Consider the following 21,841-nt stretch of genomic DNA (forward strand, 5'->3'; position numbering starts at 1 on the left):
CAGTTTACACTATAATAACACTTTACCACATTTCACTCCAGTTTACACTATAATAACACTTTACCACATTTCACTCCAGTTTACACTATAATAACACGTTACCACATTTCACTCCAGTTTACACTATAATAACACTTTACCACATTTCACTCCAGTTTACACTATAATAATTCTTTACCACATTTCACTCCAGTTTACACTATAATAATTCTTTACCACATTTCACTCCAGTTTACACTATAATAATTCTTTACCACTTTGCACCCCAGTTTACACTGTAACAATGCTTTGCCACATTTAACCCTCCCCTCATGTCCTACTGAAAGTAGAATTAACAACCAAATGAGGGGAGCCTGCCATTCCCCTAGCAGTGTGAGAGTGGAGCCTACCATTACCCTGGCAGTGAGAGAGTGGAGCCTACCATTACCCTGGCAGTGAGAGAGTGGAGCCTACCATTACCCTGGCAGTGAGAGAGTGGAGCCTACCATTCTCCTAGCAGCGTGAGAGTGGAGCCTACCATTGCCCTAGCAGTGTGTATGTGGGGTGTCAGTAATACATTACTGTTGGTTGGGTGTCAGTAATACATTACTGTAGGTGGGGTGTCAGTAAAACATTACTGTAGGTGGGATGTCAGTAATAAAGGGTTGTAGTTTGGGGTGTCAGTAATACATTACTGTAGTTTGTGGTGTCAGTAATACATTACTGTAGTTTGGGGTGTCAGTAATACATTACTGTAGGTGGGGTGTCAGTAATACATTACTGTAGTTTGGGGTGTCAGTAATACATTACTGTAGTTGGGGTGTCAGTAATACATTACTGTAGGTGGGGTGTCAGTGATACATTACTGTAGGTTGGGTGTCAGTAATACATTACTGTAGGTGGGGTGTCAGTAAAACATTACTGTAGGTGGGATGTCAGTAATAAAGGGTTGTAGTTTGGGGTGTCAGTAATACATTACTGTAGTTTGTGGTGTCAGTAATACATTACTGTAGTTTGGGGTGTCAGTAATACATTACTGTAGGTGGGGTGTCAGTAATACATTACTGTAGTTTGGGGTGTCAGTAATACATTACTGTAGTTGGGGTGTCAGTAATACATTACTGTAGGTGGGGTGTCAGTAATACATTACTGTAGGTTGGGTGTCAGTAATACATTACTGTAGGTGGGGTGTCAGTAATACATTACTGTAGGTGGGGTGTCAGTAATACATTACTGTAGGTGGGGTGTCAGTAATACATTACTGTAGGTGGGGTGTCAGTAATACATTACTGTAGTTGGGGTTTCAGTAATACATTACTGTAGGTGGGGTGTCAGTAATACATTACTGTAGGTGGGGTGTCAGTAATACATTACTGTAGGTGGGGTGTCAGTAATACATTACTGTAGGTGGGGTGTCAGTAATACATTACTGTAGTTGGGGTGTCAGTAATACATTACTGTAGGTGGGGTGTCAGTAATACATTACTGTAGGTGGGGTGTCAGTAATAAAGGACTGTAGGTGGGGTGTCAGTAATACATTACTGTAGGTTGGGTGTCAGTAATACATTACTGTAGGTGGGGTGTCAGTAAAACATTACTGTAGGTGGGATGTCAGTAATAAAGGGTTGTAGTTTGGGGTGTCAGTAATACATTACTGTAGGTTTAGTGTCAGTAATACAGTACTGTAGGTGTTGTTTCAGTAATACAGTACTGTAGGTGTTGTTTCAGTAATACAGTACTGTATGTGGGTGTCAGCATTTGGAGAAATCCCTCTGTATGCCTTCATACTACCAAGTCCCATCTGTAATTTCCCAGTTGTGCAGTAAGACACTGCCTGGAAGATGAGTATATCTAATGAATCTTGTTTTCGTCATTGCTGGGAAAAGCCCCATTGTAATAGGAATGATGGACAATGAGTCAATGGTCCTAATTGTAGCTCTGTGACCCTTGGTGGAGTTAAAGAATGCTGTGGAGATCAAACTGGGTCGCTCCTGTCTTATATAGGGGGCTTTTTGTATCCCCCTCCACTCAACCTGAGGGGTGGGGAGGGGTGAGGATGGGTGAGGTGGGGGGGGGTGAGGATGGGTGAGGTGGAGGGGGGTGTGGTGGGGTGAGGAGGGGGGGTGAGGTGGATTTAGGAAGCGTGAGGTGGGGAGAGGAGGGTGAGGTGGGGAGAGGTGAGGTGGGGAGGGTTGAGGTGGAGTGAGAAGGGTGTGGTGGGGAGAAGACGGGTGAGGTGGGTAGGGGTGGGAAGGAGTGAGGAAGGGTGAGGTGGGGAGTGGAGTGGTGAGGTGAGGTGAGATGGGCTGGGGACAAGTGAGGTGGAGAGGGGTGAGGTGGTGTGAGGATGGGTGAGGTGAGATGAGGTGGGTGGGGAGGGGAGGGGTGAGCTAGGGTGGGGAGGGGTGAGATGGGGTGGAGAGGGGTGAGGTGGGCAGAGATGAGGTGGGGAGGAGCGGATAGTGGGGTGGAGTTAGGGGAGGCCAGGGAGTAAATGACAGGATGGGTGGGGAGGGGAGGGGAGAGGATAGGGTGGGGTGGGGTGGGGAGGGGGGGGGGGGGAGAGGATAGGTGGGGTGGGGAGAGGTGAGGTGAGTTGACTTGGGGAGATGTGAGGTGAGATTGGGTGGGGTGGGGGTGGGGAGAGGTGAGGTGGGATGTGGTGGGGAGAGGTGAGGTTGGGTGGGGTGGGGAGAGGAGGTTGGGGTGAGGTGGGTTGTGGTGGGGAGAGGTGAGGTTGGGTGGGGTGGGGAGAGGTGAGGTGAGGTGGGTTGTGGTGAGGTTGGGTGGTGTGGGGAGGGGAGGGGAGAGGATAGGTGGGGTGGGGTGGGGAGAGGATAGGTGGGGTGGGGTGGGTTGGGGAGAGGATAGATGGAGTGGGGTGGGGAGTGGGGAGAGGTGAAGTGGGGTGGGGAGAGGTGAGTTGAGTTGGGGATGGTGAGGTGAGGTGGGGTGGGGTGGGGAGAGGAGAGATGAAGTGGGGTGGGGAGAGGTGAGTTGAGTTGGGGACGGTGAGATGGGGTGAGGTGGGGTGGGTAGAGGTGGGTAGAGGTGAGGTTGGATGGGGTGGGGAGAGGTGGGTTGTGGTGGGGAGAGGTGAGGTGAGATTGGGTGGGGTGGGGTGGGGAGAGGTGAGGTGGGTTGTGGTGGTGAGAGGTGAGGTTGGGTGGGGTGGGGAGAGGTGAGTTTGGGTGGGGAGAGGTGAGGTGAGGTGGGGATGGGTGGGGAGGGGAGGGGAGAGGATAGGTGGGGTGGGGTGGGGAGGGGAGGGGAGGGGGGAGAGGATAGATGGGGTGTGGTGGGGAGAGATGAGGTGAGGTGGGGTGAGGTGGGGAGAGGTGAGGTTGGGTGGGGTGGGGAGAGGTGAGGTGAGGTGGGTTGTGGTGAGGTTGGGTGGGGTGGGGTGGGGTGGGGAGAGGTGAGGTGAGATGGGTTGTGGTGGGGAGAGGTAAGGTTGTGTAGGGTGGGGAGGTGGGGAGGTGAGGTGGGTTGTGGTGGGGAGAGGTAAGGTTGGGTAGGGTGGGGAGAGGTGAGGTGGGTTGTGGTGGGGTGGGGTGGGGTGGGGTGGGGTGGAGAGCTTAGCCTTAGTGACAGGTATTGATTGCTGACCATAAGTACCACAATTATTTGTGAAGGTGAATGGGGTAATGCAGGGATAAGGCTATTTTAATATATGCACTAATGCAAATGGACACTACTGGTTATGCTCAGAGGATCACACTATCAATAAACTACAGTTCAATCTTTATTGAGCTGAATTATTTATCTACATGATAACTGTAACAATCAACATTTCATAATGCAATCTGATTAACTCTTCATTCTTTGAGGCTGACTTATAGAAGTAGAAACTATTCTACTGGTCGTTATAGTTAGTTTTTTTAATCAATGGGTGAAAAGGGTATAACCCCACATAGCCTGGTTCCTCTCTAGGTTTCTTCCTAGTTTTTGGCCTTACTAGGGAGTTTTTCCTAGCCACCGTGCTTCTACACCTGCATTGCTTGCTGTTTGGGGTTTTAGGCTTGGTTTCTGTACAGCACTTTGAGATATCAGCTGATGTACGAAGGGCTATATAAATAAATGTGATTTGATTTGATTTTGAACCCTTTTTCTTGTCTTTCTCTTCGTCTCTCCCTCTTTCTCCAGGACCGTCTGTTCTTTGTGATGGAGTATGTAAATGGAGGAGACCTGATGTTTCAGATCCAGCGATCCAGGAAGTTTGACGAGACGCGCTCTCGCTTCTATGCTGCCGAAGTCACCTCTGCCCTCATGTTTCTTCACCAACATGGAGTAATCTACAGGTAATACACACACTTGTTACGGACATCACGCTGCTTGTTTAGTGAGTGCCACTTCCCCCTTATTCAACTCATACATGGCAGGAACTTGGAACCTCCTCTACTTTACTAACACACTTGACCGCCCTCCTTGACAACATTCCAACAGGTTGACCACCCAAAAGTTACCGATTGGATAGCTCTAACCGTGACATTTCAAGATAGCTGTGGAGCGATCTTATGATACTTTCTTAACTTTGTTAAGCACGCACACAGAAATACACACGCACACAAATAAACACACACACAAATATACACACATAGGCGAACACACACACACACACACACACACACACACACACACACACACACACACACACACACACACACACACACACACACACACACACACACACACACACACACACACACACACACACACACACACACACACACACACACACACACACACACACACACACTAGAATGTATGTTAGCAGTAGCACCTAGTAACATTGTTTTCAGTATACAGATAAACCGAACCTGACTCTAAGGCCCTAACCCTCAGTATATCATAAAGCTGTCGAAACAGGACAGACTGATCTGGAGCCAAACTAATAATAACAGATAGTATTTCATAAAGCTATTGAAACAGAACAGACTGATCTGGGGCCAGGCTAATAATAACAGATAGTATATCATAAAGCTATTGAAACAGAACAGACTGATCTGGGGCCAGGCTAATAATAACAGACAGTACATCATAAAGCTATTGAAACAGAACAGACTGATCTGGGGCCAGGCTAATAATAACAGACAGTACATCCTAAAGCTATCCAAGTAGGACAGACTGATCTGTGGTCAGGCTAATAATAACAGACACTATATCATAAAGCTATCCCGTTATTTCAACATACCAATTCTATTATATCACATAATCAACCCAGTGAAACTCAAATTAAACTTAATGGCGTCACTGTATATTAATTGAGACAAGGATATCCCTGCCGGCCAACCCCTCCCTAAACCGGACGACGCTTGGCCAATTGTGCACCGCCCCATGGGCTTCCCGGTCGCGGCCGGCTGCGACAGAGCCTGGGCTCATACCCAGCGTCTCTGGTGGCACAGCTAGCACTGCGATGCAGTGCCTTAGACCTCTGCGCCACCTGGGATGCCAAACTAACTATTTTCTACCACTGCCAGTCACAGAATCATTGTCAGCCGATAGCAAAACAAACAAACTGCCAGAATGCGTCTTTGTGGCAAATCATAACATCATTGTAACAAATCATTCAATCCAAATGTATGTGTTTTTCATAATAAAACGGTATTTGATGTACAGTCCAGATTTCGGTGTCACGCTAACTTTGGGATCAGGGGCCATATGTACTAAACATCTCAAAGTATCAGATAAAACTGATCAGCACTCCTCTGAGATGCTTGATACATACTGACCTAGGTATTAGGGAGTCCAAAGCAAATTGAACTGGGTCTAAGTTGTTACAGGTGTGTGTTGTGTGTTGTTCTGCCCAGTAACGGGGCCCTGCAGGCTGTGTTTATGCCAGGTTGTTTACAGCTAGGGTTGATTTATTCTGTTTCTGGCGCTCCGTTTATCCTCTCATCTCACTGTTGTTTACCACACACAAATCCTGACTCTCTCTGGGCTACACAACTATGTTGTCCCCACGGAAAGTACATCTCTCTCCCTTTCTGGTAGCTATCAGTCTGCAACACGTAGGCCCAGCTTTGAAAAATCCACCTCCTACAGTACATGGTTTTCTGGAGTTCCTCTGCCGTCTTCGCAGTCTTCTAAGTGCACCTCTTGACCTGAGGACAAACCTGTGGTTGGAGTTGGGAGTCTGAAACCCACCCAGTCCATTTTCTCTCTGTTTTCCTCAACCAACCTGACCTAACAGGAAAAGTCCCATTTAGTGAATGAATGCTTGGTCTACGCCTCTCTTCCTGAACTTAGTCACTCTGAGAGTTAAAGGAAACAGCTTGGCTCCGATGGAAATAAGGTCAACACTTCCTGGGTCAATCTGATGTTCTTTTAGAATCTTAGCTAGCCTATACTGCACAGGCATGTACTGTGTCTCGGGACCTTGGTCCAGTAAGGAACTAGTTGTGACATACTGTGTCTGTGATGGAGTTTGTACCAAACAAGCATGTGATCACTCACGAGGAGCCATGTTGGATTGAATCGTTGTTACTTAAGCTGGTCAATTGGGAGCGTATTCAGTATGCAAGCCTTTCTGTTTTTTTTTCACTCATTCACCCACTAACTCACTCACTCCCTCTAAAATAAATATTTAATGTTCCATACTCGCATTCACAAATGTTATTTGACCTAGGTATTGGTCAGTGTCCCTCTCTGATTCAGACAATAAGAGATACAGTCTTCTGTTTAGTCTGCAGCTCCAGGAGTTATGATTTAGTGTCCTCTTAGAGTGAATGACCTGCATAACATCAGGCCAACCGACAAACAATGCTATAAATCAGTCTCCATACACTGAATGTGCAGTGCGGGTAGGTATTATTTAGTATTGGTTTCATGAGGTAGCTGATACTGTACACTCAAAGTTACTTTGACCCCTTGTTTACCGGGTAGATTAATGTTTTTGTGTCACCTACAGGCAGTCTGCTAAGTAGGAAGCAGGCTAGGAAGCAGGAAGTGATCAAACAGTGGGAATTGTGTTGGCTTAAATCAAAAGAATAATGGTTAATAGAATGGAATTAATTTCTGGCTAAGTACTGTAGGTTATCTTTCTCTCTCCATTACTACCCTATCTCTCTCTCTCTCTCTCTCTCTCTCTCTCTCTTCAAACTCTCTGTGTAGGGCCAAATAGCATTCTAGTTTGCTCTGTTTTTCTCTCTCTCTCTCTCTCTCTCTCTCTCTCTCTCTCTCTCTCTCTCTCTCTCTCTCAAATCAAATCAAATCAAATCAAATCAAATCAAATCAAATCAAATCAAATTTTATTTGTCACATACACATGGTTAGCAGATGTTAATGCGAGTGTAGCGAAATGCTTGTGCTTCTAGTTCCGACAATGCAGTGATAACCAACAAGTAATCTAACTAACAATTCCAAAACTACTGTCTTATACACAGTGTAAGGGGATAAGGAACATGTACATAAGGATATATGAATGAGTGATGGTACAGAGCAGCATACAGTAGATGGTATCGAGTACAGTATATACATATGAGATGAGTGTGTAGACAAAGTAAACAAAGTGGCATAGTTAAAGTGGCTAGTGATACATGTGTTACATAAGGATGCAGTCGATGATGTAGAGTACAGTATATACATATGCATATGAGATGAATAATGTAGGGTAAGTAACATTATATAAGGTAGCATTGTTTAAAGTGGCTAGTGATATATTTACATCATTTCCCATCAATTCCCATTATTAAAATGGCTGGAGTTGGGTCAGTGTCAATGACAGTGTGTTGGCAGCAGCCACTCAATGTTGGTGGTGGCTGTTTAACAGTTTGATGGCCTTGAGATAGAAGCTGTTTTTCAGTCTCTCGGTCCCAGCTTTGATGCACCTGTACTGACCTCGCCTTCTGGATGATAGCGGGGTGAACAGGCAGTGGTTCGGGTGGTTGATGTCCTTGATGATCTTTATGGCCTTCCTGTAACAACGGGTGGTGTAGGTGTCCTGGAGGGCAGGTAGTTTGCCCCCGGTGATGCGTCTCTCTCTCTCTCTCTCTCTCTCTCTCTCTCTCTCTCTCTCTCTCTCTCTCTCTCTCTCTCTCTCTCTCTCACACACTCCCTCTCTTTCTCTCTCTTCCTTTCACACACTCTTTCTCCCCCCCTCTCTATCTCTCTGTGTTAGACTGGGCTGAGCAGTGAGCTTGTGTTCGGGACAGGAAAGCGGGTCAGACTCTAGCTTGTTCCTAATCAAAGCGTTCTGGCTGCATGATTTTAGCCGTGCATGTAGCCATAGCGAGCCTCCTTAGGGCCTTTTTGATTAGACGTATGGTCTGAATGACTCTTTATTTGAGGGTTTATTAATAATCACAGGGAGCATGTTGTAGCTTTAAAGGTCAACTCAGCGATGCACAAAGTAAATGGCAGTAATGTATTTGTTCATTCGCAGTAGAGCTCTGGACGTGGGCCCTTAGTCTGTTACTTCCTTAGAGTAGTTCTTGTGAGCCCTTGACGATGTTGAAATAGTTGTCTGATTTCCAGGTAAGGCTATTGTATTCTGTCAGTGTATTTCGCTTTGTTTGGACTGGGCAAATCAATGAAATCAGTGAGAACCAGGATGTGATGCATGTTTGGACTGGGCAAATCAATGAAATCAGTGAGAACTAGGATGTGATGCATGTTTGGACTGGGCAAATCAATGAAATCAGTGAGAACCAGGATGTGATGCATGTTTGGACTGGGCAAATCAATGAAATCAGTGAGAACCAGGATGTGATGCATGTTTGGACTGGGCAAATCAATGAAATCAGTGAGAACCAGGATGTGATGCATGTTTGGACTGGGCAAATCAATTAAATCAGTGAGAACCAGGATGTGATGCATGTTTGGACTGGGCAAATCAATGAAATCAGTGAGAACTAGGATGTGATGCATGTTTGGACTGGGCAAATCAATGAAATCAGTGAGAACCAGGATGTGATGCATGTTTGGACTGGGCAAATCAATGAAATCAGTGAGAACCAGGATGTGATGCATGTTTGGACTGGGCAAATCAATGAAATCAGTGAGAACCAGGATGTGATGCATGTTTGGACTGGGCAAATCAATTAAATCAGTGAGAACCAGGATGTGATGCATGTTTGGACTGGGCAAATCGATGAAATCAGTGAGAACCAGGATGTGATGCATGTTTGGACTGGGCAAATCAATGAAATCAGTGAGAACCAGGATGTGATGCATGTTTGCATGTGAGGTCTAACGTGTTTAACGTAGTGTCACATACTTCACCTGAGTTGACTCAGCCTAGCCTCTCTGTGACCTGTTGAACACACCAACCAAGAATACAGACAACCCTTTCTGGAACACTCTGTGCACTCTGGAACACCCCCCCCCCCCACACACACACACACACACCTCTGAGAGAGAAAATAAAACAGTGGCTAGGTTTTGTTAGAGACAGTAGCAGTTTGATCTGTTAGTGTTGTGGGACAAGTCTGGACTGGCTTGCAGTTAACTGGTAGAGGCATGTATGTCACTGTAGATAGGGAGAGAGGAGAGGAGAGGAGAGGAGAGGAGAGGAGAGGAGAGGAGAGGAGAGGAGAGGAGAGGAGAGGAGAGGAGAGGAGAGGAGAGGAGAGGAGAGGAGAGGAGAGGAGAGGAGAGGAGAGGAGAGGAAGGGTAGGGAGAGGAAGAGAGGGGTATGGAGGGGAGGGAGGCAGTAAGCCACTGTAGATAGGGAGGGGAGGGATTTTATGTATAGAGGAGTCTATCACCAGGCTTTCTGTCCGTCCTCCTTGCTCTGCACAAGCTCACCTGAGACTGGTGACCCTATGGGCGGCGGCATTCACAACAGAGCACGGCACAATACACACACAATTATACTCATATGCACCACAAAGGCATGTATACACCCATATACTGTGTACATGCTCAGTTCACATGCACACTCATACACCTCTAAACTTATGAACCTAAATATAAACATGCTGTGCATACATACAAACATTCCACCCAAGTGTGACATGCATGCTGTGAAATAAAGAGGCATTTAAAGCTACCCCAGATATGATACTACAGTAATCCCCGTATTCCTCTTCTCCATGACCTCTGTGTCCTTTTGACCTCTCTGTGACCTTTCTTTATTCAGATACCTCCTCAGATTCTTCTAATTTCTACCAGATTTCTATCCCTCTTCATCTTTCTCTCTTTCTCCCTCTCCTTCACCCACCCTATGTCCATTGCTATGTCAATGGGAGATTTTCTGAAAACAAGATTGTCATTTTTCTACCAACTCCAATAGTTAGTGTATCTAAAGGAAAACAGCCCACATTCTGTCTATGGCCTCCATTGATTATCTGTGTGTGTTAGCTTAGGAATGTATTTTTATTTTTTATTTAACCTTTATTTAACCTATTTAACTAAGTCAGTTAAGAACAAATTCTTATTTACGATAACGGCCTACCAAAAGGCAAAAGTGTAACGTTCGTCGTAGGTGGAAGAAGAGGAGGACCAATGCGCAGCGTGGTAAGTGTCCATATTCTTTAGTAAAGTTATTGAACACTGAAAACAAAACAATAAAACAACAGTCCTGTATGGTGCTGAAAAAACACTGGACAGATAACAATCACCCACGAAACGAGTCACTGAGTAAGAACACTGAGAGAATATTTGGCATTGTGTCTGTCCACTGAGTAAGAACACTGAGAGAATATTTGGCATTGTGTCTGTCCACTGAAGAACACTGAAGAACATTGTGTCTGTCCACGGAGTAGAACACTGAGATAATATTTGGCATTGTGTCTGTCCACTGAGTAAGAACACTGAGAGAATATTTGGCATTGTGTCTGTCCACTGAGTAAGAACACTGAGATTGTGTCTGTCCAATGATTTGGCATTGTCTCTGTCCACTGAGTAAGAACACTGAGAGAATATTTGGCGATCTGTCCACTGAGTAAGAACAGTGGTGAAGATCAAAGTGAGGACCAAAGTGAGGACCAAAGCGCAGGGTGGTAAGTGTTCATATTTTTAATAAAGTAACTGAACACTGAACAAAACAATAAACGACAAACAAACAGTCCTGTAAGGTGAATGGAAAAAACACTAAACAGGAAATAATCACCCACAAAACACAGGTGGGAAAAGGCTACCTAAGTATGATTCTCAATCAGAGACAACTAACGACACCTGCCTCTGATTGAGAACCATACCAGGCCAAAAGCAAAACACAACATAGAAAAACGAACATAGACAACCCACCCCAACTCACGCCCTGACCAACCTAAAACAAAGACATAACAAAAAATCTAAGGTCAGAACGTGACAAAAAGGCCTGCTGCAGGGACGGGAGCTAGGATAAAGAAAATATATATAGGTCAAACACACATCATGACAAGAGAGACACCACAACACTACATAAAGACCTAAGACAACAACATAGCATGGCAGCAACACCACATGACAACAACATGGTAGCAAGACAACATGGTAGCAGCACAAAACATGGTACAAACATTGTTGTGCAAAGATAACGGCACAAAGGGCAAGAAGGTAGAGACAAAATACATCACGCGAAGCAGCCACAACTGTCAGTAAGAGTGTCCATGATTGAGTCTTTAAATGAAGAGATGGAGATAAAACTGTCCAGCTTGAGTGTTTGTTGCAGCTCGTTCCAGTCACTAGCTACAGTAAACTGAAAAGAGGAGCGACCCAGGGACGTGTGCTTTGGGGACCTTTAACAGAATGTGACTGGCAGAACGGGTGTTGTATGTGGAGGATGAGGGCTGCAGTTGACATCTCAGATAGGGGTGAGTGAGGCCTAAGAAAGAGGGTTTTATAAATAAGCATCAACCAGTGTGACTTGCGACGGGTAAACTGAGATGACCAGTTTACAGAGGAGTATACAATGCAGTGATGTGTCCGATAAGGAGCATTAGTGGCTAATCTGATGGCCAAATGGTAAAGAACATCTAGCCGCTCGAGAGAACCCTTACATACCGATCTATAAATTATGTCTCCGTAATCTAGGATGGGTAGGATGATCATCTGAATCAGGGTTAGTTTGGCAGCTGGAGTGAAAGAGGAGCGATAGAGGTAACCAAGTCTAGATGTAACTTTAGCCTGCAGCTTTGATATGTGCTGAGAGAAGGACAGTGCACCATCTATCCATACTCCCAAGTACTTGTATGAGGTGACTACCTCAAGCTCTAAAACCTCAGAGGTAGTAATAACACCTGTGAGGAGAGGGGCATTCTTCTTAACAAACCACATGACCTTTGTTTTGGAGGTGTTCAGAACAAGGTTATGGGGAGAGAAACTTGTTGGACACTAAGAAAGCTTTGTTTTAAATCATTTAACACAACATTCAGGGAGGGGCTAGCTGAGTATAAGACTGCATCATCTGCATATAAAGGGATGAGAGAGCTTCCTAATGCCTGAGCTATGTTGTTGGTGTAAATTAAGAGTGTTGGGCCTAGGATCAAGCCTTGGGGTACTTCCTTGGTGACAGGCAGTGGCAGAGACAGCAGATTTTCTGACTTTATACACTGCACTCTTTGAGAGAGGTAGTTAGCCAACCAGCCCAAAGTGTCACGACTTCGCCAAAGTCGGTTCCTCTTCTTGTTCGGGCGGCACTCGGCGTTGCCAGTCTTCTAGCCATCATCAATCCACTTTTCATTTTCCTTTTGTTTTGTCTTGTCTTCCCATACACCTGGTCTCAATTCCCTCATTACATGTTGTTTATTTACCCTCTGTTCCTCCCATGTCTTTGTGCGGAATTGTTTATTGTAAGTGCATGTGCACGTTTTCTCTGGTGCGCGACGGGTTTTGTATCCATTTGTTTGTTGTTCTGGTTTCCAGTGGTTTTATGAATAAAACTTCTCCGTTGATTACCCAGTTTTGCTCTCCTGCGCCTGACTTCCCTGCCACCAGTTACGCACTCCCTCACACTAAGACCCCTCAGAGACACCAATTCTCATTATCCGGCCCACAAGAATGGAATGGTCTACCGTATCAAAATCTTTGGCCAAGTCAATAAAAATAACTACACATTACTTAGAATCAAGGGCAATGGTGACATCATTGAGGACCTTTAAGGTTGCAGTGACACATCCATAACCTGAGCGGTAACCAGATTGCATGCCCGAGAGAATACTATGACATCAAGAAAGCCAGTCAGTTGATTATTGACAAGTTTTTCAAACACTTTTGATAAACAGAGCAAAATAGAAATAGGTCTATAAAAGTTAGGATCAGCTTGATCTCCCACTTTAAATAAAGGACGAGCCGTGGCTGCCTTCCAAGAAATGGGAACCTCCCCAGAAAGGAGAGACAGGTTAAAAATGTGGGAGATAGGCTTGGCAATGATAGGGTCAGCACTCTTAAAGAAGAAAGGGTCTACAACATCTGACCCAGATGTTTTTTGGGGTCAAGTTTAAGGAGATCCTTTTGCACTTTGGACTCAGTGACTGCCTGGAGGGAGAAATTTGTAGCGGGGCAGGGGAAAAATAGGGAGAAGCATCAGGGATAGTTACATTAGAATGTGTGGGAGAGGAGGAAATGTTGGATGGGCAAGGAGGCATGGCTGAGTCAAATAAGAATCTTGACCTAATGAAGTGGTGATTAAAGTGCACAGCCATGTGCTTCTTGTCAGCAACAACCACATCATCAACATTAAGGGACATGGGCAGCTGTGAGGAAGCGGGTTTATTCTCCAGGTCTTTAACCGTTTTCCAGAACTTCTTGGTGTTAGACCCACAGAGAAAGAACTGCTCCTTAGCGTAACTAATTTTAGCCTTCCGGATAGCCTGAGTGTACTTATTTCTCATTTGCCTGAACGATAGCCAGTCAGCCTGAGTATGCGTGTGCCAAGCCTTTCGCCAAATGCAATTCTAGAGGTGGCGTAACACTGCATGATCACGGTTGAACCAGGGGCTGAACCTGTTTTTAATTATCATTTTCTTTATGGGAGCATGTTTGTTAAAACAATACCATTGAAAATATCAAAAAATTAGGTCCAAGCGTCTTCGACAGAGGGGATCAAAGCTGATTGTAAAACAGTGACCACTAAGGTCATTACAGAAAACACCAGACTAATACCTATTAGGATTATTTGTGAGGATAACATCGAGGAGAGTAGCCTTTTCTGGGTGTTTGGTGTCCTACCTCAGTAATGACCAACACATGCTGGAGTGGAGCTGTGAACCTACACTTTCAATTGATACATTTTAGGTAACAAGCTTCTAGTGTTAATGTGCAGAAAAACCAGGCTATTACGGGAGCAGAAATCAGTGAAGTAGATATGAGAGCACAAGTCAGAATTGGGATCAGCAACAGTATGGGCCAGGGTGTACATGCATGTTTCCAGATATCATCAGGAGTAATTACAATCAGGGCACGGCAGAGTCGTGTCTACTGTGTTCAAAGCTATTCTCACAATGTCTCTTTTACAAATCAAATGACGTTTTATTGGTCACATGCACTGAATTCAACAGGTGTAGACTTTACAGTGAAATGCTTACTTAGGAGCCCATTCCCAACAATGCAGTTAAAAAGGAAGACAAATATTTGCTAAATAAAAAAGGAAATAGTAACACAAAAACAACAATAACAAGGCTATGTTGAAGGAGTACCAGGACTGAGTCAATGTGCAGGGAAATGAGGTTGTTGAGGTAATTGAGGTAATACTGCATGTACATGTGGGTAGGATATCCTGCCATAACCTGCCTTTCAAAGCATTTCATGGTTACAGAAGTAAGTGCTACTGGGCAGCAGTCATTTAGACAGGCCATCTTGGCATTCTTTTGCACAGGGACAAATGCTGGTTTGCTTGAAATATGTAGGTATTACAGACTGGGTCAGAGAGAGGTTGAAAATGTCAGTGAAGACACTTGCCATTTAGTCAGTGGTCATTTGGTCATCTGGCCCTGCGGCCTTATGAATGTTTTTCCAAGATGGCGTAGCAGTCGGACATGTTTGTCTTTGTCTTATCCTGTGTCTTATCCCGTGTAAATAGCACGTTTTTCATATATATTTAAATCTCACTTTCTATCTACAAACTAAATGTACTTTCCTGGAACCCGCTTCACCCAATGTGGTACCGATCTGCTATTTTTATTCCTTATAACTGGAACTTTCATCAGGAGCTAGCCAGCTAACTAGCTACTAGTCTTTGTTAGCCATGGCTAGCGGTCTTCACCTTTAGCTCGGACAACACCTGACAGTCTGCACAGCGCGGTATCAACCCAGAGTACATCGGATTGCTTCTCTCTACTACATCACCGGATTCCTGACGCTCTGGATCATTACACCGGATCATCGCAACTAGCTAGCTGCTACCGAGTGGTTACTGTTAGCTAATGCCTCTGTCCTGAAGCAAACACCAGTTATCCTTGAGCTATCCTCGAGCTAGGCCTAATATACCAGCTAATTCTAGGGGTACAATACTTCTTTTGCCAATTAGCCTGGACCCTTTTTGTCGACACGGAGCACCTCCGATCCATCACGACTGGTCTGCCTTTGTAATCTCCCAATGTGGTCACAACAGGCTGAAGACCCATATTATTATCCCCGGCCCACTATCTTTCTGAATGCCATGTCTCCTGCTCACCTAGCGTAGTAGTGAAATTTGAACGGCTCCCTGACTCACCTATTGCTGCTCATTGGACCCTATGATGACTCGGCTACACAGCTGATGCCCCCTGGACTGTTTCAATAACACGGTACCTCATTATGTTTACCTGTCAGCCCCAGCCTCGAACTCAGGTCCTGTATGTACCTAAACGACCTGCTCTGCCCATTCATCACCTGTTACTCGTTGTTGCCTTAGCTCTCCCGTTCAACACCTGTGATTGCTTTATGACTCTCTCTAATGTCAATATGCCTTGTCTACTGCTGTCTCGGCTAGTTCTTATTCTTTTATTTCACTGTAGAGCCCTCAGTCCCGCTTAACATGCCATAGATAGCTCTTTTTTGCGACCCCACACACATGCAGAGACCTTACCTGGCTTAACTGGTGCCTCCAGAGACGAAACCTCTCTCATTGTCACGCCCAGGTTTACCTCCACTGTACTCACATCCTACCATACCCTTGTCTGTACATTATGTGCTGAATATATTCTACCACGCCTAGACATTTGCTCCTTTTATTTTCTGTTCCCAACGCATTAGACGACCAATTCTTATAGCCTTTAGCTGTACCATTATCAAACTCCTCCTCTGTTCCTCTGGTGATTTAGAGGTTAATCCAGGCCCTGCAGCCCCCAGCATTACACCTATTCCCCAGGCGCTCTCATTTGTTGACTTCTGTAACCGTAAAAGCTGTGGTTTCATGCATGTTAACATCAGAAGCCTACACCCTAAGATTGTTTCATTCACTGCTTTAGCACACTCCGCCAACTAAGATGTCCTAGCCGTGTCTGAATCCTGGCTTAGGAAGGCCACCAAAAATTCTAACATTTCCATCCCCAACTACAACATTTTCCACCAAGATAGAACTGCCAAAGGGGGCGAAGTTGCAATCTAATGCAGAGATAGTCTGCAGAGTTCTTTCATGCTATCCAGGTCTGTACGCCTAAACGGTTTGAGCTTCTACTTTTAAAAATCCCTCACTGTTGCCGCTTGTTATAGACCCACCTCAGCCCCCAGCTGTGCGCTGGACACCATATGTGAATTGATTGCCCCCCATTTATCTTCAGAGTTCGTACTGTTAGGTGACCTAAACTGGGATATGCTTAACACCCTAAAACACTTAAGCAAGCAGGCCTTTCTAATCAACCTGGCCCGGGTATCCTGGAAGGATATTGACCTCATCTCGTCAGTAGAGGATGCCTGGTTATTCCTTAAAGGTGCTTTCCTCACCATCTTAAATAAGCAAACCCCATTCAAAAATGTTGAACTAAGAACAGATATAACCCTTTGTTCACTCCAGACTTGACCGTCCTGTGGCGTACTGCATTAGCATCAAAAGGGAAGTTAGGAACCAATATACACAGTCAGTTAGGAAAGCAAAGGCTAGATTTTTCAAAAAGAAATTTGCATCCTGTATCACAAATTCAAAACGTTTTGGGACACTGTAAAGTCCATGGAGAATAAGAGCACCCCCTCCCAGCTGCCCACTGCACTGAGGCTAGGAAACACTGTCACCACTGATAAATCTACGATAATCGATCATTTCAATAAGCATTTTTCCACGGCTGGCCATGCTTTCCACCTGGCTACCCCTACCCCGGCCAACAGCTCTGCACCCCCTGCAGAAACTTGACCCCCCCTTGCTTCTCCTTCACCCAAATCGAGATAGCTGATGTTCTGAAAGAGCTGAAAAATCTGGACCCCTACAAATCAGCTGGGCTAGACTATCTGGTCCCTGTCTTTCTAAAATTATCCGCCGCAATTGTTGCAACCCATATTACTAGCCTGTTCAACCTCTCTAGTGTATCGTCTGAGATCGCTAAAGATTGGAAATCTGCTGTGGTCATCCCCCTCTTCAAAGGGGGTGGCACCCCTGACCCAAACTGTTACAGACCTATATCTATCCTGCCCTGACTTTCTAATGTCTTCGAAAACAGATCACCGAATCACCGAAACCATTTTGAATCCATCCGTACCTTCTCCGCTATGCAATCTGGTTTCCGAGCTGGTCATGGGTGCAACTCAGCCACGCTCAAGGTCCTAAACGATATCATAACCACCATCGATAAAAGACAGTACTGTGCAGGCGACTTGGCCAAGGCTTTCAACTCTGTCAATCACCGCATTCTTATCTGCAGACTCAACAGCCCTGGTTTCTCAAATGACTGCCTCGCCTGGTTCACCTAATTCTGAGATAGAGTTCAGTGTGTCAAATTGGAGGGCCTGTTGTCTGGACCTCTGGCAGTCTCTATGGGAGAGCCAAAGGGTTAAATTCTCGAGCCGACTATTTTCTCTGTACATATCAATGTGGTCGCTCTTATGGCTGGTGTTTGTCTGATCCACCTCTACGCAGACGACACCATTCTGTATACTTCTGGCCATTCTTTGGACACTTAACAAACCTCCAGACAAGCCATACAACACTCCTTCCGTGGCCTCCAATTGCTCTTAAATGCTAGTAAAACTAAATGCATGCTCTTCAACCGATCGCTGCCCACATCTGCCCGCCAGACTACCATCACTACTCTGTATGGTTCTGACTTATAATATGTGGACAACTACAAATACCCAGGTGTCTGGTTAGACTGTAAACTCTCCTTCCAGACTCACAATAAGCATCTCCAATCCAAAATTAAATCTAGAATTGGCATCTGATTTAAAAAAGCCTCCTTCACTCACGCTGCCAAACCTACCCTCGTAAAACTGACTATCCTGCCGATCCTTGACTTCAGCGATGTCATTTCTAAAATAGCCTCCAACACTCTATTCAGCAAATTGGATGTAGTCTATCACAGTGCCATCCGTTTTGTCACCAAAGCCCCATATACTACCCACCACTGGATGCTCTCGTTGCCTGGCCCTCGCTTCATATTCGTCGCCAAACCCACTGGCTCCAGGTCATCTATAAGTATTTGCTAGATAAAGCCCCGCCTTATCTCAGCTCACTGGTCACCATAGCAACATCTGCCCATGTCATGCACTCCAGCATGTATATTTCACTGGTACTCCCCAAAGCCAACTCCCCCTTTGGCTGCCTTTCCTTCCAGTTCTCTGCTGCCAATGACTGGAACGAATTGTATAAATCACTGAGCAGCAGCCTGAGCAGCTTACCGATCACTGCACCTGTACCCAGCTCACCTGTAAATAGCCCACCCAAATACCTCATCCCCATATTGTTATTTATTTTTGCTCTTTTGCATCCCAGTATCCCTACATGCACTTCATCATCTGCACATCTATCACTCCAGTGTAAATGCTAAATTGTAATAATTTCACCACTATGGTCTATTTCTTGCCTTACCTCCCTAATCTTACTACATTTTCACACACTGTATATATATTTTTCTATTGTGTTATTGACTGTACATTTGTTAATTCCATGTGTAACTCTGTGTTTTTTTGTTTTTGTCGCACTCCTTTGCTTTATCTTGGTCAGGTCGCAGTTGTAAATGAGAACTTGTTCTCAACTGACCTACCTGGTTAACTAAAGGTGAAATATAAAATAAAATAATTGTTTTAACCTGTTTAAAGGTCTTACTCATATCGGCTACGGAGAATTTGATCATACAGTCCTTTAGAACAACTGGTGCTCTTATGTGTGGTTCAGTTTCGCTTGACTCGACGCGAGCATAGAAGACATTTAGCTCATCTGGTAATCCCGCATCACTGGGCAGCTCTCGGCTGAGCTGGGTAGCTGGGAAGCTCTCCGACAAGCATTAGAGCCGGTGTAGTAGGATTCGATCTTAGTCCTGTATTGACGCTTTGCCTGTTTGATGGTTCGTTGGAAGGCGTAGCCGGATTTCTTATAAGCTTCCGGATCAGTGTCTTGTTCCTTAAAAGTAGCAGCTCTACCCTTTAGCTCTGTACAGATGTTTCCAGTAATCTTCTGGTTGGGATATGTACGTATGGTCACTGTGGGAACAATGTCATTGATGCCCTTATTAATGAAGCCGGTGACTGATGTGGTAAACTCCTCAATGCAATTGAATGAATCCTGGAACAGTTCTGTGGCTTAACGTCCACTTCATCGCACTGATTCCAAATTTAGCGGGTCATTGATACTTCCTTTTTGAGTTTTTGTAAGCAGGAATCAGGAGGATAGAGTTATGGTCAGATTTGCCAAATGGAGGGCGGGAGAGAGCTTTGTATGCATCTGTGTGTGGAGTAGATGTGATCTAGATTTGTTATCCCTCTATTTGCACTGGTGGCATGCTTGTGGAAATGAGGTAAAACGGATTTCATTTTTGCTGCATTAAAATCACTGGCCAGTAGGAGCACCACCTGGATGAGTATTTTATTATGTGCTTATGGCCCTACACAGCGCGTTGAGTACTGTCTAAGAGCCAACATTGGTTTGTGGTAGTAAATAGACAGCTTACCGGACTCAGCCATGACTCTGAGAAGCATAGTGTATTACAGTTTTTAATGTCCTGTTGATACTGTAGGATAGTCTCGAATGGAGCTTGTCCAGTTAGACTCCAGCGATTGTACATTCTTCAATAGAACTGAGAGACACCATGGCTCATCAGGGTCTTCTTCAAGTGTTGGGCATTAGGGCCTGGTCCGGGATAATCCATTTGTCTTTCGCCTTCGGCTCATTGAAGAAGTGATCGCCCAAATCGAGGTTAGTGATAGCTTTTCTGACGCTTAGAAGCTCTTTTCTAAAAATACACAAAATACCAGTCAGGAGCCTGTAAAATGGCTGCCATTCCCTCCGGCGCCATTTTAGAACTTCTTGAATATTGACTTATTCACTATTGATCATGGGCTGGTACATGGTTACTAATAGATCAGTATAGTGTGTGTGTGTGTGTGTGTGTGTGTGTGTGTGTGTGTGTGTGTGTGTGTGTGTGTGTGTGTGTGTGTGTGTGTGTGTGTGTGTGTGTGTGTGTGTGTGTGTGTGTGTGTGTGTGCGTGTGTGTGTCTGCGTGTGTGCATGTGTGTTTCTGTCTTTTAAATGGGGAGCTCATTTGAAGCAGAGGGAGGGATGTTAGCTGTCAGAGCACTTAGGGTTAGTGAGTACGTAGTGGAAAAATCACTCCACAAGATTAACTCGAAACACAGGAAATGCTCTCAATTGAGCCTGATTGCTGTATGTGTGTGTGCGCGTGTGTGGATGATACAACCTTTTTTCGATGTACGCGAGCGTGTGTGTGATATAACATATGTATATATATTTTTTTAACTCTGTTTATTAAGTTTTACACACACACAGACAAGACAACACAAAGCAATATAAATAATATACTCATCTAGAAGAAATAAATACAAATAAATACAACTAAAAAATAGCCTTAAAGATAACATACTTTAGACAAGTTAAACACACCAGGCAGAAGGCTACAAAGGTTAAAGGGCAATCTATAGTACAGGGACAGAGCAAACACCTCCCCATTGTTCCTCTAAACAGTCAAGGGATAAGGGAGGAGAAATGCAACCACTCAAAGACAGTCAAGGCCACAGACCGACCATCCACTGGACCAAAAATAAAGTTTACAATACTTTAAAATAAATAAAATAAAAAAATAGAATGAAGGCGTGAACAAAATGTAAAAATAACTGAGAAAAACAAGCTTCACTTCAGTCTCTGCCCGTGCAAGATGTACAAGGCATCCGCGGGTCACAATCAATAAGCACATGGACCTTAATGCCCCCACAGGGGGGTCAAATACAGACTTATTTTAGTTTTATTTGGAATGCCATCAGAGGATGGACTGTTTAAAGTAAGACCGGAATGGAGCCCAAGCCTCATTAAACAGTTTGGGGTTCCCACGTGAATTTAATTTAATTTTTTCTAGTTTCAGAGAGCACAACACATCTCTCACCCAATATTTATAAGATGGGGGAGCTGCCATCTTCCAGTTCTGTAGTATTAGCCGTCTAGCTAAAAGAGTTGTATAAGCAACAGTGTCCGACTGGATTCTTGATAGGGGGGTACCCATGGGCAGTACTCCAAAAAGGGCTGTAAGGGGAGACGGATCTATATCAGTGTCATATATATCAGAGAAACGTTTAAATAAACCTGACAGTTTATGACAGCCCCAAAACATATGCAACAGTGTGGCTGGTTCCACTTTACATCTGACACAGGTAGGATCAAAATCAGAGAATATTCTTCCAAGTTTGGCCCCCGACCAGTGGATACGGTGAACCACCTTGAATTGAATGAGGCTGTGTCTAGTGCTAAAAGAGGACGAGTGCACCCTGTGCAGCACAGATTCCCAGGCGTCTTCCCCACGTTCCTCCCCCAAATCCTTTTCCCGTCGAGTCTTTAAAGGCACCAAAGAAGGGTTCTGTAAGTCAT

The 21,841-nt window shown here is 44.9% G+C and overlaps 1 protein-coding gene across 3 annotated transcripts in view; it reads left to right on the forward strand.

The window, feature by feature from the left end:
• LOC124038633 (protein kinase C epsilon type-like) overlaps positions 1-21,841 on the forward strand; it is a 290,126-nt gene that overhangs the window by 248,189 nt on the left and 20,096 nt on the right. For all 3 annotated transcript variants that reach the window (XM_046354712.1, XM_046354713.1, XM_046354714.1), the window contains one exon: positions 4,126-4,280. In XM_046354712.1, the coding sequence (XP_046210668.1) occupies positions 4,126-4,280 (155 nt within the window). The remainder of the gene's footprint in view (positions 1-4,125; positions 4,281-21,841) is intronic.

This window comes from Oncorhynchus gorbuscha, linkage group LG06 (genome assembly GCF_021184085.1).
Source record: "Oncorhynchus gorbuscha isolate QuinsamMale2020 ecotype Even-year linkage group LG06, OgorEven_v1.0, whole genome shotgun sequence".
Classification (NCBI taxonomy): Eukaryota; Metazoa; Chordata; class Actinopteri; order Salmoniformes; family Salmonidae; genus Oncorhynchus; species Oncorhynchus gorbuscha.